The 18,588-nt window shown below is 40.0% G+C and overlaps 1 protein-coding gene across 1 annotated transcript; it reads left to right on the forward strand.

Annotated features, from left to right (window-relative positions):
* Positions 1-881: 881 nt before the first annotated feature.
* Positions 882-3,952, forward strand: LOC118490420. Its single transcript, XM_035988054.1, has 4 exons — positions 882-1,256; positions 1,685-2,321; positions 2,490-2,685; positions 2,941-3,952. The coding sequence occupies exons 1-4, from the start codon at positions 882-884 to the stop codon at positions 3,950-3,952; spliced, it is 2,220 nt and encodes a 739-aa protein (XP_035843947.1).
* Positions 3,953-18,588: the final 14,636 nt, after the last annotated feature.

Consider the following 18,588-nt stretch of genomic DNA (forward strand, 5'->3'; position numbering starts at 1 on the left):
TAATACACATGGTTTTAAAGATATAACTTTTTTATTTGGTATATAAAATTACATTTATTCAACCCGTACAATATAGTTCTTATAGATATAACTTTTTATTATTTAATATATAAAATTATATTTATTCAACCCGTACAATAAATGGGGTTTTTAAAAATATTGTTTTATTATTTAGTATATGATGACGGGGGTAGCTCAAGACAAAATAAAATGACTAAAATACTTGAGTACTCAAAGGGTTAAAGGGTTCGAAGGTTGAAAAATCGATGAGGTGAAGTAAAGCAGTGTGAGAACAGTAAATAGTCACATCCTCGAAATCACTTCACCAACCCAGCCGCAAAAGCAATGCACGTCTGCAGAGCACACTCTATTATCCAGGGGTCAAAAGGCTTTAACCCCCGAAAGGGTAAGCCCCTCACTGCAAGCAGGGTCACTAGTCAAATGCATTCCTCTTTGGGAGATGCCTTCTCCTATATATGCGACACTTCATTTACTTCCGGGGACATTCCAGGCCAGCCTTGATTTCCCGAAATCTCTGGCCATACATCATCAGTACTTGCTTCTTGCAAGATACTTTCCTTCACTTCCAACACACACATTCTGTTTGCTCCTTCATCCAAATCTGAACACGTTTCAGAAGAGGACCCATAGCAAACAACAAGAACAAACTAGTGAACCTCCTTCCACGTCTTGCAAACGTGGGGGGACCTCACGACCTACGTTAGGCAAGGTTAAACCTTTCAACCCTTTTGCCTAACCAGCCTGGCTACTATCCTTGGTCTATTATTTGTTGCATCAACAAGTTGGCGCCCACCGTGGGGCTACGCCACTATTTTTCTCCGAAAGACCTAGTAGTGTAGCTCCATTCTCCTGAAATTGCCATGTCAGAAAGTGGATCTCCCGGAGAAGTGAATCAAGTTCCTAACACTTCTACTCCAGGTGCTAGTCAAGCCCATGCAACTACACCTGCTTCTTTCTCGACACCGGGCGGTACTCCTGAGTTCCTAACTTTCAGTACACCTACTCCGTCCAGATCAGGGGTCCCTTCCCCTAATGTTGGTGTAACTAGTGCCCCGTCGCATGTTGAACTTACCCCGGAAGGGGTCGCCAACAATTTTCTTGAGTTAAGGTCTCTCCTCAACCAGTATGTGAGCAGAGAAAGGGACAAGAGGGTGAGGATCCATCTGGACTATGATGAACCTGAGCCAGCATTGTCTCCTGGACCTCCTATTCCTCCTTTTATATCTAGGGATGAGGTAGGTCCCAGTAATCCCCCAAATCCTAACCCATACCTGTGGGCAAGGCCAAACCCCACAGCATACCCACTTTTCTCGTCTCAACCTGCTCAAAGCGGTGCCCCACTAGGCCATGAGCTGACCCTTGACCAGCTCCTGCAGTCCCCAGTAACAAGTCTGCCACCTTCAACGACAACTTCATGGGAACAAGCCTTGTCGGTACTCCCTTTAGCACGAAGCGCCGTCATGAGCACTCCCTTGGGAGTTAACTGTTCTGTTGCACCTGGAAGCCTTCAAGGCTTCAACCTCATGCCTCAGATGATGACCCAGATGATGGCCAGCTAGCCACTCAAGGGAACAACATTGGTAACAACAATATGGGTACAAGGGTTGAAGAAGATTTGGCCAAGCCTTATAAACCAAGTAACCTTTCATGCTTTTCACAACAGATAGCCGATTATGACTTCCAGACAAAAATCAAGATGCCAGCCCACATCAGAACATATGATGGGATGGAAGATCCTGAAGACCATCTTCAGATCTTTACCGGTGCCGCAAGGATTGAGAAATGGTCAAACGCTGAATGTTGCTTGATGTTCATGCAAACCCTTGCGGGATCAGCAAGAATCTGGTTCAATGACTTACCTGCTCGAAGCATTCGAAGCTTCAACGATCTCAGCAAAGGGTTCTTAGCCAATTTCTCCCAACAAAGGCGGTATGTCAAAGATGCTACAGTGATCTTTCAGATCAAGCAAAGAGATGATGAAAGCCTTCGAGAATTCATAGAGAGGTACAAGAAGGAAGGTCTAATCTATGTGGGAGCAGATGAAAAAATGAGGGTGGCTGGTTTCATGAACGCCATTACATCTAAATACCTCACAAGGGATTTCAAAAAATCTCTCCACAAGACTTTGGAAGAAGCTCTCGAAAGGGCTGAAGCCCACATTCAAGGAGAGGAGGCAGTAGATATCAAAGATCAAAGAAAAAGAGAAAACAGCTGGCGAGGTAGCAGCCCAGCCAGAAAGAAAGGAAACTTTAACTCCTTTGACAGACGCCAAAAGGGTTCAGACCATCGAAGGTCTGAAGGTCACAACCCTCCTAGCAGAGAAAAGGGGGTGAGTTTCACACCTCTCACCAAAACTCCTCAAGAGATCCTAGAAACAGAAGAAGTCAAGCAAAACTTTCGGCCTCCTAGGCCTCTCCCCAAAAGCAGAAAAAACGAGAACTCCACACAATATTGTGAATTTCATGAAGAAAAGGGCCACCATACCAATGATTGCTTCCAACTTAAGAAAAGAATTGAAGAAGCTGTCAAGTCCGGAGAACTTGCTCACTTGGTGAAAGGAGTAAGGGACAAAATGGCTGAAGGGAAAGGCAAGGAAGTCAATATGGTAGATTTTGATGGAAGGGTTCCACAAAAGAGACCACTGTTGGAAGCTTGGGAGCTTCAGTGTGTTTGTTTTCCCCCGACGGAGAAAGACCCTCTTTCAAATCCTCTCGTAGTAGAGGCAACGGTGGGAACATTACAAACAAGTAGGGCATACATAGACACTGGGGCAGCTACTGAAATTATGTTCGAGAAATTCTTCAACCGCTTGAGCAATGAAGAACGTTCAAGGCTTCAACCCTCTGGAACCTCCATAAAAGGTATTGCCGATATACCCCTTAAACCTTTAGGGCAACTGACGCTTAATGTTTGTTTCAGCGAAGGTCAAAAAGAAAGAACTCAACCACTTACCTTTGTGGTTATCAATATTCCCTCAAACTATGATGTGATCATTGGGAGGCCAGGACAGTGTGCGTTTTACATGGCTGTGTCCATCGGCCATGGCACTGTCAAATTTCCCACCGAAAGGGGAATAGCAACCCTTCAACCTTCCCAGGAAGCCTACATGGTTGAAGGTGAAAATTCCAAAAGCAAAGAAGACAAGCAAATGCTAATCATAAATCCTAAGTACCCTGAGCAAAGAATAAGGATCAATCCAAGCCTCTCACAAGAAACCCTCTCATATCTCGAAAAGTTGCTAACACACTACAGCGATGTCTTCGCTTGGTGTCCGGAGGATATGACGGGAATTCCTCGAAACATTGCCGAGCACGAATTAAGAATACCGTCGGATGTCAAGCCCGTGGTTCAAACGAAAAGAAGTTTGGCACCAGAAAGAAGTTTGGCTGCATGCCAGGAGGTTGAGAAGCTTGCGTCAGCCGACATTCTCCGAGAGGTCAAGTACCAATCATGGGTTGCAAACCCAGTTATGGTCAAGAAGCAAGACAACTCTTGGAGGATGTGCATAGATTTCAAGGATCTCAATATAGCTTGTCCCAAGGATTGCTATCCATTACCAGAGATTGATCTCAAGGTTGACTCCCTCACCGGCTACCCTTTCAAATGCTTTCTAGATGCTTACAAGGGGTATCATCAAATACTCATGAAAGTAGAAGATGAGGAAAAGACGGCATTTCACACCGATAAGGGAATCTTTTGTTACCAAAAGATGCCTTTTGGCCTCAAGAACGCCGGAGCAACCTACCAACGTCTAGTGGACAAAGCCTTTGCAAGCCAAATCGGTAAAAACATGGAAGCATATGTTGATGACTTGGTGATCAAAAGCAAGTCGGAATATCAAATGCTCGATAACATTCAAGAAACTTTCAAGAACCTAAGAAAGGTTAGCATGAAGCTCAACCCTGAAAAATATTCATTTGGGTTTGAGTAAGGCAAGTTCTTGGGCCATATTGTTGGAAAACAAAGCATCAAGGCTAACCCAAATAAGGTGAAAGTTGTTCTTGAAGCCAAACCACCAAAGACCAAGAAGGAGGTTGAAAGCTTGAATGGGAAGCTTGCTGCCTTGAAGCGTTTTACCTCAAAGTTAGCGGAAAGGTCCCTCCCCTTTTTCAAAACACTCAAAGGTTGCACTGATAAGAAGGATTTCAAATGGACTGAAGAGGCTGATGAAGCCTTTAACCAAATGAAGCAGCACCTAGCTTCCCTACCCGACATGGCAGCCCCAGAAATGGGCGAATTGATTTCAGTCTACCTCTCAGTTGCTGAAGAAGCAATAAGCACCGTCCTCACCATTGAACGAGAAAAAATCCAGGTACCCGTTTATTTCTTCAGCAAAACCCTAAAATTGGCTGAAACCAAATATCCTCCCCTGGAAAAACTTGCCCTAGACCTAGTTCAAACAGCTAGAAGGCTTCGAAGGTATTTCCAAGCACACCCTATACAAGTGGTCACGGACCAACCTATCAGGAGTGTGCTTGAAAAACCAGAAAAATCGGGACGATTAGCCAAATGGGCCATAGAACTAGGTGAGCATAACATCACCTATGTCCCTAGAAAGGCCATCAAGGCCCAAGTCTAGGCTGATTTTATTATAGAAGTCCCTATGCAAACCATCTCTGAAGTGAACACTGCAACCTCTGAACCCTCTGACCTTGAAGCCTGGAAGCTCTTCACTGACGGGGCTTCGAGCGTTGAAGGATCAGGGGCTGGACTCATTTTGATCAACCCAGAAGGGTTAGAATTCACGTATGCTCTCCGTTTTGACTTTCAGACCACCAATAACGAGGCTAAATATGAGGCACTGATCGCCGGTTTAAGGCTGGCCAAAGAAATGAAGGTCCAGAAGCTTGAAGTGTTCACTGATTCACTACTGGTCTCCAGTCAAGTAAACGATAACTACATTGCCAAAGAGCCCAACATGAGAAGATACAAAGAAAAATCCAAAGAATTAATGAACACCTTCCAAATGTGTACAATCAAGCAGATTCCAAGGTCCCAAAACAAGAAGGCAGATGCCTTAAGCAAGCTTGTTTCTCTTACTTTTGCTCACCTAACAAAGAAGGTGTTAGTAGAAGTGTTAAAAGCTCCATCAATTGATGAGTTGGAAATTCAAGACGTAGTCACTGATGAAGATCCAAATTGGATGACTCCAATCAAGAAGTTCCTTAAAATGGTGAACTACCCAATGATCAAGTAGAAGCTGAAAGGGTTAAAATCAAGGAAAGGCAGTACGTACTACAAGAAGGAACTCTTTACAAAAAGGGTTACCTTGCTCCCTTGCTAAGATGTGTTGGTCCTGAGCAAAGTCAGTATTTGATCAAAGAAATTCACGAAGGCATATGCCGAGCCCATTTTGGAGCTAGGTCGGTGGTTGCAAAACTCATGAACCTTGGGTATTTCTGGCCCTCAATGCATCGTGACACCGCTGAGCAATTAAGAAAATGCGATGCTTGCCAGATTCATGCACCAATCCCAAAAAGTCCTAAGCATGACCTTGTCCCAATAACCTCGGCATGGTCATTCCATAAATGGGGAATGGACATTGTTGGTCCATTTCCCCCAAGCAAAGGAGGAGTAAAATTCTTGCTGGTAGCAGTAGATTATTTTACAAAGTGGCCTGAGGTTAAACCACTTGCAAAGATTACAGGCAAACAGGTCATTGACTTTGTTTGGGAAAACATTATTTGCCGCTATGGATGGCCGGGGGTACTCGTCACCGATAATAGGAAGCAATTTGCTGAGAAGCCTTTCAGCAGTTGGTGTAAAGAGTACAGGATCAATCAAGTCTTCAGCTCAGTGGCTTACCCACAATCAAATGGTCAGGTCGAAAGGACAAATCGAAGCATAGTGGAAGGTATCAAAACAAGATTGGGAAGGTACAAAAGCAACTGGCTTGACGAATTGCCTAGTGTTCTATGGGCCATAAGAACAACCGAAAAAACAAGTCATAGGAGAACACCATATAGCTTGGTATTCGGATCCGAGGCTGTGATCCCAGCCGAGGTAGGAGTTGTAACACAACGAGTTGTCAACATGGATCCCGAAACAAACCAAAAAGAGACCATGTTGAACTTACAACTCCTTGAAGAAGCACGAGATCAAGCCGCAATACAAGAAGCCAAGTACAAGCAACGAATGGAAGCCTATTACAACAAGAAAGTCAAGAATGAACGTTTCAAGCCAGGGGACCTGGTCCTTAGAAACAATGAAGCTAGCAAGAAAGAAAATCAGGGAAAGCTTGGTCCAAAATGGGAGGTCCATACACCATCCTTGAAGCACACAAGGGTGGATCTTACAAGCTAGCTGACCCAGAAGGTAAAAGGCTTCCAAGGCACTGGAATGGAAAAACCTTGAAAAGGTTTCATGTCTAAACGGGAAAGATTGGTTTGTATTTTGAAATGTTGCATTTCAAGAGTTGAACTATGAAAACCTTTTGTAAAAAAAATCTCTTGAATGAATGAAGTTATTTTATCAAATTTGTCTTTCTATCCTAAGAACAGGTTGAGAACCTAGCAAACAATTCCATGGCTGTAATAGCCCAGAAATATAAAACCTTATAATTAGAATTATAAATTATATAATCAATTAACCAGGAATTTATAACCTAGTTAAATACAAGACTTGAGGTGGCATATAATAAGGTTAAATCACTTAGATTATAAATTAAACAAGGTTTAGGGACCAATCTTGCCAAACTTGAAACTTAATTACTAATTAGTAAACAATCACACCCAAACACACACTGGTGTGTGCTTGGATCGAACAGAAGGCAGGGGCGACCAGGGGTTTCTTTCAAACCCTAGTTTTCACATAAAATCCCTAAATTGAAGCCTCAAATCTGCCCTAAATCAAGTCTTGAACATAAATTAGTGATCACCTCGTTGTAGGGATCAAAAGGTATGTAAAAATTTTGGTATTTTGTTTCATCTTGAATTCTAGGTTAAATGTGAGAAACTGAAATTGAGCTTAAATATGTGATGCATGAATGAATCTGAAGTCATATGATGTCTAGAGTTAAACCCTAGATGATTTCTTGTAAAATCTTTGCATGATACTTGAGAAGTTTATAATCACCATTGTAGGTGATTAATGAAATTGTAGAAACTAGATAAACACTAGGATTATGATTTCTATTCTAGTGAAGACTGAATTTATATGATAAAATTCAGTAACTTGATGTTAAAAGTGTGTAAATTGCTTAATTGAAGTGAATTTAGGTGTAAATAACATTTCAAGAACCTAGCAATGATTATGTAGAAATCTGACCCGCTAGGTGTTCGTAGAAACGCCTAAGTGAAGATCAAAGTATTAATAATCAGACAAAAATGCAGATTAGATTAACGTAATAAATTGTCCGTTATTGATTATAAAAGAGTTCTAAATTGATTGCGAATGGAACTCTTTAGGTAAAGAATCTGGGTCGTCAAGTGGACAAGCAGGGGGTGATACGCTTAAAGGGTGCGCTTTGAAGGTACGAAATTTACCGTTTCGTTACATTAAGTTTAATTGTTAGTTTTATGTTGTCATGTTGAAACATGGTAAACAAGATAAACCAATATGTCACGAAAGTGACTACGTGCTTTAAACAAGTAGAACGGGTCAAAACAAGTTGAAGAGTAAACTTTGATGTTGGTTACCATCACTTGATGATTGGTTATAAACAAAGCGTAAGCCGTGTAGCGGACACGCTAAACTAGTTGAGAAATTTAACCCCTAATACAGGAGTTAAAGTTCAAAAGTGAAGCATGTCAAGTAGCATAAAAATGCAAGTTCGAATCCTTGGAAACAAGCATGTAAGTTAGTGCGTATGCAATCCCTCGAGAGGGAAGCGAGACGTGATAGTTGGAAAAATCTAGATATGAGTAATTAGCCTTGGTCATGTGAAAAACGTGTTCGTAATTAAATTACGATGATGTATGAAATGAATCGGCAAAACTGCAAAGACAAAAATGAATGTACAGCAGCTACCGTAAGTTACGGTGGCTACCGTAACTTACCCACCGTAACTTACGGTAGCCAGTGAATTGTTACGGTGGTTTCCTACTGAGTTACGGCAGACCTTTGTTACCCAGGGGCCACCGTAACTTACGGTGGCTACCGTAAGTTACAGTAGCACCCAGCCTTAAATGTTGAATTTTCATATTTCTGGTTTCTCGAATCTGTTATGGACATAGTTTCGATTATGTTAATTTCCAAGGACTTTAATACTAATGTTTGTTTCAATTTTTCAATTTCTAGGTAATACATGTAAGGGGGATGATGATCAAGCAAAAAGAAGTCGAACCGAACACACAAATCAACGCTTCCGCACTTGATCTATTTTGTTTTAAGTTTATGTGAACACTTGTAGTTCTGTTTTGTATATTGTTTAGTAGGATTATAACATGAAAGTTTTTGTAAACTCTAAATCTAGGTATTAAATGCAAAGTTTTATATCATTAATCTAGTATTTTAAACTGGGTCTTACAAGTTGGTAATCAGAGCTCAAGGTTATTAACAAGGTGTGTTCGGTTCAAGCTTGATCAACCATCTGGTAAGAATTAATCATTTTAAGTAGATTTAGAGAATATAAAAATAAATCACGAACAAATATGCATGAAAAGAGTGTGTAAGCCCACTCAAACATAGGAAATGCATGAAACAAGAACGATTGAATCAAGTATTGAACTTGATTAAATCAAAACAAGTAAATCATGTATTATAAATGAAATATTTAACGAGTAATGTAAACATTTCAGTAATAGAGATGGCTGATGAAGGCAATGCTGATGCGATGCCAAGAGTCACCGAACAAATGAGAGAAGTGATTGCCGAAGAGGTTGGAAAGGCGATCGAAAATAGTTTGTCAGGCTTTATTGATAAAATTCAAAACACGGTTCTATCAATAGTAGATGGAAGAATCAAGAAATTGGAAGATGAATCTAATTTAGCATAGGAAAAGCCCGGAGGAAGAAAGCCTTGTTCATACAAGGAATTCAAGGCATGTAAACCACCAATTTATAATGGGGAGGTTGACCCAATAGTGTGCCAACGATGGCTAAGTGATATCGAAGGGGTATTCGAGAGGACCCATTGTGATGAAAATGACTACTTAGCCTATGGTACGGGTCAATTAAGGGGTCAAGCGAAAGACTGGTGGGATAACAAAAAGAAAGAGATTGGAAGCGAAGCGGCTAAGGCCATGACATGGGAGGAGTTTAAGACGCCGTTTCTTAAACATCATAGTCCCAAGGCGGTCATAAACAAAATCAAGGAAGAGTTCATGCAACTCAGACACAAGGGCGAAACCATAGACAAGATTACGGCAACGTTGATGGACAAGATGAAGTTCTGCAGTGAACTGGTGACAAACGAAGAACAAAAGATATACTACTACCATAACATGTTGAGTGCAGAATATAGGGAGTTTATAACCCCTTCAAAATACGAAACCCTTACCGAGATCATTAATGCTGCTCGGAAAAGGGAGATCGAACTGAAAAAGAGCATTGAACGGGGTGAACGGAGGGCACAAGATGTAAATCCAAGCGCTACCAAGAAAGCACGAACAAATGAAACAGCGAAGAAACCAGATGCAAAAGGTGGGTCGCCAAGTTGTAAAATTTGTGGAAAAGGCCATAAGGGTGAATGTCGCTTCAAGGATAAACCTTGTCCTATATGTCGGAAGACGGGACATATGGCTGCTTCATGCCCGGAGAAAGTGACGGTCTGCTACAATTATTATCGACCGGGTCATAAAAAGCCGGAATGTCCAGAGCTGGTTGGAAAGAAAGATGGGCAAGATACGAAGGGTGAAGCCCCAAAAGCAAAGGCAAGATCTTTCCAATTGACAGCCGCAAAAGCAAAAGTTGAACCTAAAGTGGTCTCAGGTATATTTGCTGTAAACTCGATTCCTGCACGTGTATTATTTGATACGGGTGCGAATAAATCCTTTATTTCATATGGATTTATTCGACATCCTTTATTTGTTCTAACAAAATTACCTATGCCCTTAGAAGTAGAGATAGGTAATAACAAGAGTTTCATTGTTTGTGATGTATGTGAAAACTGTAAATTGAGCATTGATGACGAAGAATACACAATAGACTTGATCCCGATGTCGATGGGAGAATTCCAAGTGATCGTGGGGATGGATTGGTTATCCCGACACCACGCGAAGGTGGTTTGTTTCCGAAAGGAAATAAAACTGACGTCTCCTAGCGGAAAGCAAGTTACGATATACGGTGAAAAAGGAGGTAACCCAGTGGTATGCTCAATGCTAGAAGCCCATAAACTTATGAAACATGGATGCAAGGCCTACATGGTATACGCAAGCGAATCGGAAAAAGAACCCCTCCAAAATTGGAGACGTGCCGGTGGTACGTGATTATGAAGACGTATTCCCAGAAGAACTACCGGGAATACCACCAGAACGGGAGGTAGAATTCGGAATCGAATTGATTCCGGGCGCAAAACCCGTGGCCAAGGCGTCGTATCGACTCGCGCCGTCGGAGCTACAAGAATTGATGTCTCAAATCCAAGAATTTCTCGACAAAGGGTTTATCCGACCAAGTGTATCCCCGTGGGGCGCACCAGTTCTGTTCGTGAAAAAGAGGGATGGCAGTATGCGTATGTGTATCGATAACTGAGAGTTAAACAAACTCACGGTGAAGAATCGATACCCACTTCCAAGAATTGATGACCTGTTTGACCAGCTACAAGGAGCAAGTTGGTTCTCAAAGATTGATCTCAGATCTAGTTATCACCAAATGAAAGTCAAGGAAGAGGACGTACCGAAGACGGCCTTCCAGACGTGGTACGAGCATTATGAGTTCCTTGTAATGCCCTTTGGGTTGACTAATGCACCCGCGGCGTTCATGGACCTCATGAACCAGGTTTGCAGACCTATTGTAACACCTCGAAATTTTGTGTCCAATAATGTGTTGACACGTGTCATGAGTTTACACGTGGCATTAAATACTAAATAAAGGACTAATGTTGACAAACCTTGAAAGTATGTAAATTCGAGGGTTAAAAATGTCAACGAAGGGTAAATATACCGTATAGTAACCTTAAATGATGCTCGTACCTTCAAACAATAAATCATGGATCGTACGGAGCGAAACGCGGAAGAAAGTGAGAGATTACAAGCTACAGGGGTTAATCGTGTCAACATGTTTAATTTAAACCTCTGAGTGACCCTTTGACAAACCCGAGGCTTTGTAACAGTAAAATACGCTCACTAGAATATACTATATAAATTTCGCGAAGTTCCGTTTTAAAACGAGAAAATTATGATCAAATTCGTATGCGAGGGGTTAAAAGCGTCAACAATAAAAGATAAGGCTTTCCGGATAGTAATTAAACTAACCGGGGACTTAACAATGGGGGTAAAAGTCACGAGGCCCTTAACGGTAAATAATCGAGGGCCAAATCGCAAAGTTACCCCTTCAAAACCAAAAGGTCAGGTTAATCATTACAAAAGATTTGAAAATCTTGGAAATCAGGTCTAATGCGGGCCGCGTTGAAGATATGCATGAGTTGATGCGGGCCGCGAGCCACCTGTGGATTCGTTTGCTGACATTAAGATTCAGGTGGCCTGCGTGAGCTAAGCCTGAATCCTAATGCGGGCCGCGTACGAGTCCCAGATGCAGAAACTTTGGACAGATTCAATGTTTGAGCTTGTGAACGATCATTTGAGCATTAGTGGAAGTATGGGCGCCCTCTACATGTCCCCTAGCACCTTAGGACACCTGCTGATCATCCATGAGCAATTCTAGAGTGAGTTGTAATGATCTTAAGCATGGAAATTCACTATAAAAGCCAGTGCATTGTGCACAATTGAAACACACCTCAAATCTGCATTCTAATCCATCTCTGGAGCTCTAAACCATTCTTCTATTATCCCTAGTCGTGCACCAAGCTTCTGTAAGTGTGTCTACCCTTTTGTGGCTTTGTTTTTGCTTAGTTTAGCTTAAAAGTCAATCCGTCGTAATTAACGATTGACTTTGTGATAAATCACAAATGGTCCAGTGGTTTGTCGAATCAAAGATTGTTATATGATGGTAATCATGTGGGCTTTAAACCCCTAAAAGGGCACCCTCTGATTCCCACTCTAACTAGTCCAAATATCGAGTCAAACGTGCTTAGAAAAAGTCAACAGAAATGCCATTTTGCGATTTAATGCATAATCAGTAATGTAGATGATGTGTAACCTGTTTGAACACTCATAAAACATGATAATAAGTATATTAACTAGTCTAAGCTTGTTTGATCCGACCATTTACTGTTTTGACCCGGTTCGGAGCCGAGAGTCGCAAAGCTTTGACTTTTGCATTGACTTTAGTTCTGACCCGTTAAAGTATGATTTAGATATGCCTTAGGACTCTCTTAGGACCAGGTTACATGATGGTATAACCCTCTGTGACCGGGTCGTAGTTTGTCCGAGTCTTTTACACATTCCCGTTAAATGCTTAAAAGTTGACCGTAACGCCCTTTTTAAATTAAAACTAGAATTTCAGACATGTGAAAGAACCATAACCTTAGTTACTGATTTCTAAGCATGTCCCTAAAATTTCACGACAATCCGAGGTCCAGAATAGGAGTTTTGCTAAATAGCGCAAATTACGGAAACTTTAGTAATTTAATAGCGCAATTAGCATAACCCCTATCTAAACCCAGATTTCGACACCAAACCTTTTACACACTGATGTAAAATAATATTTTGGGATTTTTAAAGATTTTTAATTATTTTTAACCTGCTCATAACCTGCGGTTATGGCAACGGTTCGGTAAATACCGAATATACCCTTTTCGGCCATAACTTGAGTTCTACAAGGTCTTTTGACCCGATTCCAGTTGCTACTGATTTTAAATAATAAATAAAGTATTTTAGACTTTATAAACTGTTCGGGAAACTCAGATTTCCTGTAGAACTCAGAAACCTCTTTTATAATCTTTAAAAAGACCGAAATACCCCTACGGGGCATAAAATGGATTTAAACTCGTTACGGGCATTATGGAAAGTATCCTACTGATACCGCAACCTATTTAAAGCATATTGACTTAGGAAAACAGTGTAGGACTCTTACGGTTACCCGTTACGCCTTTTGCGCGCACGGTTCGGCTTATGTAACTAGTTTACATAAATTAGCCGAAACGGGTCAAACCATATTGTTTTGACCCCAAAATCCAGAGTGTGATTATTATACCCATATAAACAAGTCTTCAAACTTGTTGGGTCAAAATCACATTCCATTCACGGTTTTCGCCTTCCACGCGATTAAACCGTAATTATCCTTTGAAACTGACCGGTCTAAGCTACGGCTGAATTAAGGACCCGCTAGGATTCTAATAGGTTAATTTAAACCTTCGTTCCAGATTAGGGGACCAGTAAAAGCTATCTGCAATTTATTTCGATTAAGGATTTATACTTGCAAAGGTAAATACTTTTAACTTATTTTCCGTTATACGGGCTTGGGTTACGGTACATAGTATACCGCTTGATCGGGCATCAAATTCTCCACCGATTGAGTGGGTAATTGAATAAATTTGATCGGCTCGTTTAAATAGTCTTGTTACTTAAAAGCCTTTGGGGGGTTAATGACCATGTCCTGGATATCCCTGGCATCATTTTACGAAATGGCCACGACCTAAGCGCGGAGTGTAGGCGTACACTCGTCAGTGCATAAATAGTCGCTGTGGTGTGTCTATTGATCTTTAACCCGGACTTGATCCGGGCTACTGAACGCATAAGGAACATGTAATTCGTTCACAAGATTATATATTTAAATAATTCTCCCAAGTTATAAAAGAGTTTGTGCCTCGTGCATTCAAATCAATTTTTAATAAACATTTTTCAAAAGTGTCGGTTGAATGTATTTACCAGTGTAAACTGACGTATTTTCCCAAAAAGACTAAATGCAGGTACTATGCGTAATTGGCTGGATATTCTCCTTAGCATCATAAAGAGTCTCGCAAGCTTAAGATGCCTTCGTCTGTTGAACAAAACTTATATTTTTATTTGATCCCCTGTGGATACTTTTCGACTATTCGTAATACATTTGATATTACAAACAATGGTTGAAATATAATTATCCTTATGCTTCCGCTGTGCATTCATATATTGTGTGGTTTGACTATATTGTTGCCAACTACGTCACGGTAATCCCCCACCGGGCCCACCGGTGAGACACATGGAAATCGGGGTGTGACAGGTTGGTATCAGAGCCAACATTGAGTGAATTAAACACTATGCTTATGTGTTTAATCTCAATGACACAATTGCACATACTTGAGTCTAGACAAGAACATAGGACAAATTCGAATTGTTATTCCAGTTTGTCTTTTTATTGTTTGTTGTTATTTAAAGTTTGGAAAGCAGGAAATATGCCACCAGCAATCAGACAAGGAAGAGGAGGAAGAGGCAAAGGGACGATCATTACTCACAATGATCACGAGGCTGGACCTTCGAACATGCGAGCTCCTTCCAGTACAAGGAGTGAAGAACCACAGAGACGAATGTAACGCTCCGCATTTTCGAACCTTTCTCGTTTTAACAAGTCATGTTGTACTTTCCATATTTAAACTCTTGTACTCTCTTTGTAATCTACTTTCGTTTCATTTGTAATTCAAGACTATTGATCATAATGAAAAAGAAGGTATTTTATTCATGTTTGTGTTACACTTATGTGCGATTTTCACGTTTGAACGATATATTATCATAGACTCTCGATTCGTTATTACGCTCAATGCTCGTTAAACTAGTTGTAACTCGTAAAATAGTGAAACTCGAAAGCTTTGTGAAACGAATAAACGTTTAAAGATTTTATTTCGTTATAAATATGGATATTATTCAAATTATTTAAACTAATTATATTAATTAAATTAATTAAATTTTTTTTTATTTTTTTTTATTAATAACTAGTTAATCTCGTTAGATATTAAAGTTAGTAAACTAACTTAGTTAGTTTAAACTAAAATGTTAATTTTCTTTTAATATAACTTGGTTATTTAATAGTTCAGGGGTGAGTTATGCAATTTTTGAAAGTGTAAAAGTTGCAGGGACCATTGGGCAATATGCTGAAAGTATAAGGTTAGGTTTAAATAAAAAAAAAGAAATAAAAAGATGCAAACCGCAGGACTCGAACCCGGGTCAACATCTTCACACACACGCGCCTGACCAACTGAGCTGCTGGCTCTTTTGTGAACAAACCCAACACTTAAAACATATATTCACTCCTTTAAAATGGCTGATCAGCGCGACCAGCCTCATTTCTGCTCGTTTAAGCGCGAATTTTGTGTTTTTTTTTAGTTTTAAACATGTTTTAACATTAATTACTCAACTACAACCTAACCCAAACCTTCTCCTATAAATACCACACTAATCCAAGTCCTAAACACTTTACAAACTCATCTAAATCTCTCTCAAATCATCCAAAAACGCAGCTGCAAATTGGTGTTCGGGCAGATTCATCCTACTTCACAAAAGTGAGCATATCTCACTCGTTTCTTGTCCGTTTTTGCTCATTCTTTTTCCTACTTGCTTGGTTAATCATGTAGTTTGATTCCTTGACTTCTCCTTGGAGAAATCATACCTGGAATTGCTCCGAAATTGACCAAAAACTTTCTGTTTTGTTACAAACTTATGCAAACTTCATCCAACTTGTGTGAAACACATCTCAAACCAATGTCCTAATGCTTACAACCTCTCTTATGGTTGGTTAGGCTTAAAAACATGGTTGAGACATTTAAATCAGAGGTTAAAACCTCACAAATATTCTGTTTTAGTTAGGGTTTTACCCACAAGTAGTGTTCAAGCATGAAGCTTGATGAATGTGTGATGGTTGGACTAGCTTGGGCTATCCTTCATAGAAATCCACTCACTACTTGATGTTTTTCCATAGATTAGTTGTTGTTATTACATTATTACTTGTAAGTTCATGACCCTCCTTGTTGTTTATAACAACAAGTGTAGTGGTGAACAATAGAGGTACCTAAATGGAAGCTTGTTCTTCCTACCTCATGTATGAATTCTATGACACAAAGAGGTCCCTAAATGGAGACATTAATCTCCTACCTCATGCTTGAACCATAAGACTTTGTAATCTTTTTATTATCTAAATTATTCCATATGTATACCTAAGTAACTAAACTTGATGATAACTTAATAGTTACTTGTCAAGAATATGTTACATCATCTATGACCATGCCCTTGTTACGACTCTAATGGATCTTTGAATCCATGAAATCATACTAACTCTTTTGAGTTTTAATAGTGTCAAGAACAAGAGTTATGCATACAAGATGATTATTTTCACTTATATTATTTTCCATACATTTTAGACTCCAAATCTATTATCTTCCGTTTTCCCCAAACTCACACACCTATGTTTTCCTTGTGTAGAAGGACAATGTGCTCCGAACTAATTCATCTACAAACTTGCTCTCGGAACTTCAAGTCACCACTTGTAAACCGTGAGTATACTCGAACCCATTTTTACTTTTAACACTTTGGGTGCAACATGTATTCTATATTAAACGCACATGACACTTGAAACTTATTTGAAACTTACTCTATCCATTTAAACATGAAACATGAAACTTGTGAATCTTGGGACTATTTTGTGCTATGTGAACGTTTAATTCTTGTGTGTAGTTCCGCCTTAACAATAGTAGCGCTATAGGAGTAATGCACCTCCCCGTTAGTCTTTGGGGTATTGTTAGGAGGAGACATATCAACCTCCCGTGAAACTTTGGGTTAGGTACTTTAACGCATTGGGAAACTTGGGCTATCACTTGGACTACGTAAACTAGCATGGTTGAAACTATTTTATTATGTTCATGTTGGATATGAGTTTTATTCTAATATGCTATGTAAACAAACTTGTATACTCGCTCTTTGCTTTTGCATTGAACTCTATTTTAATACATGTGGCAGGTTGATTATTGAAGTATGGATGAATGATGAAACAAGATTTAGGGTGGACTAGATACACACCTAGATTAATCTATCTTTTATTGTTATGTTACAATTTGAAACAATGTTGTTATTTCTATTTGAATCTTGTATGACAATTTAGTATTGCAATGAAATTTGAATTTAATTAAATATTGTCACATAGTGTTATGAAGTCTCTAGCAATCTATACACACTTCGTCTCATCCCGATGTTTCCGCCATCGGTTGGGGTGTGACAGATTGGTGTCAGAGCCATAACTATAGGGAATTAGGAAAATTGCCATGCTTTTGCCCTAATCTATAGTTCTAGGAATTTTGCCTCTTATTTGTTGTTTAAAACTTTGTACTCTACCATGCATGCTTCCTAGCTATACTTTTGATTAAATTTATGTGCCTTTCCTAAGGCTAACACGAATACACTCATGCTATTTCTATACTCTTGTAACACCAACGAGAAGAATTTACCAAAATAGGCGTGAAACCCACAATTTGGTAAACGACTCTCATTCTACCTCTAATCTATTTTTGCACGAAATTTCACCATTAAGCTAGGAGTGACATCCACAACTTAATGGTAATTTCCATTTCAACTCTAGTGGACCCTCGTCAAAGTGTCGAAATTTTATTTTGGCCGACGAGTACCAACCACATTTAGGGTACGAAATTGTCAAGTTAGGGGTGAAACCCGCATCTTGTCGATTAAGTCCCATTCCTCGATTTTTATTCTCGCCAAAGTCCCAAATGTTTCAATCATTTAGAGATGTGTAGTAACTGGAAGGGTAACATACCGTTAATCGCTTCTCGACGAGAGTATCTTACTTATAGGCCAAAGCACAATATCTCTAAATCGAAAGAACTTTCGACCCACTTTGGAATAGTCGACGTTTCTCTACCCGAAACAATCCTATGTTTTATCGAGCCTCTCTTTTATGTAACTCAATTTATATGTGATTTTATACTTGAACGTTCTTTCATTTCGAAATGTCGTTTTAATCATTTCGCACGTTATCGCAATCACAAACAATAATAATCCCTCGTGAACAAACTAAATTTACGATGCTTTCGTTTATTCATGTTATGCTGTGTGGAATTCATGATTATGCTATATGAGATGTTTAAACATTTGTGCTATGAAACTTTTATGCAATGAGTCTTTTGTGCGATGAACCCTTTATGCTATGTGATCAATTTCATTTTTTCTAAAACAAGCATTATGACCAAGTCTCACCTATTCGTTCTTTTGAATCTTAGATGTCTTCTCGTCACTCCAACGCGTCTAGGAAGTCAAAGTCTCGCTCCACCAAGAAGATGATGGCTTTCATGGCCGATCAATTTGCGCGTGTCGTTCCAAAGGTCATTTCCGAGATTCGAGCCTCTGAAACTCCTCACTCATCCGTCGACTCTAAGGTCGAAATTCGCAAACCCGCCTCGTTCAACTTTAAGCACTTCTCGTCGTGCAATCCCAAGCCATTCACCGGCAATGATGGGGTGACCGCTATGCTCGAGTGGTTTGACAGCATAGAGGTCACATTCATCAATAGCGATTGCCCTGACGAACTCAAGACACGTAGCGCAACCGGGGTATTCCAAGCCCGCGCTCTTGAGTGGTGGTCGAATGAAAGAAACATC

This window comes from Helianthus annuus, chromosome 1, assembly GCF_002127325.2.
Source record: "Helianthus annuus cultivar XRQ/B chromosome 1, HanXRQr2.0-SUNRISE, whole genome shotgun sequence".
Taxonomy (NCBI): domain Eukaryota; kingdom Viridiplantae; phylum Streptophyta; class Magnoliopsida; order Asterales; family Asteraceae; genus Helianthus; species Helianthus annuus.

Coding starts and splice junctions, on each gene's coding strand:
- LOC118490420 (XM_035988054.1), top strand. CDS start 882: ATGTCAGAAAGTGGATCTCCCGGAGAAGTGAATCAAGTTCCTAACACT. Junction 1,257..1,684: donor CTTTTATATCTAGGGATGAG/GTAGGTCCCAGT, acceptor TTTTCACAACAG/ATAGCCGATTATGACTTCCA. Junction 2,322..2,489: donor AGACCATCGAAGGTCTGAAG/GTCACAACCCTC, acceptor AATTTCATGAAG/AAAAGGGCCACCATACCAAT.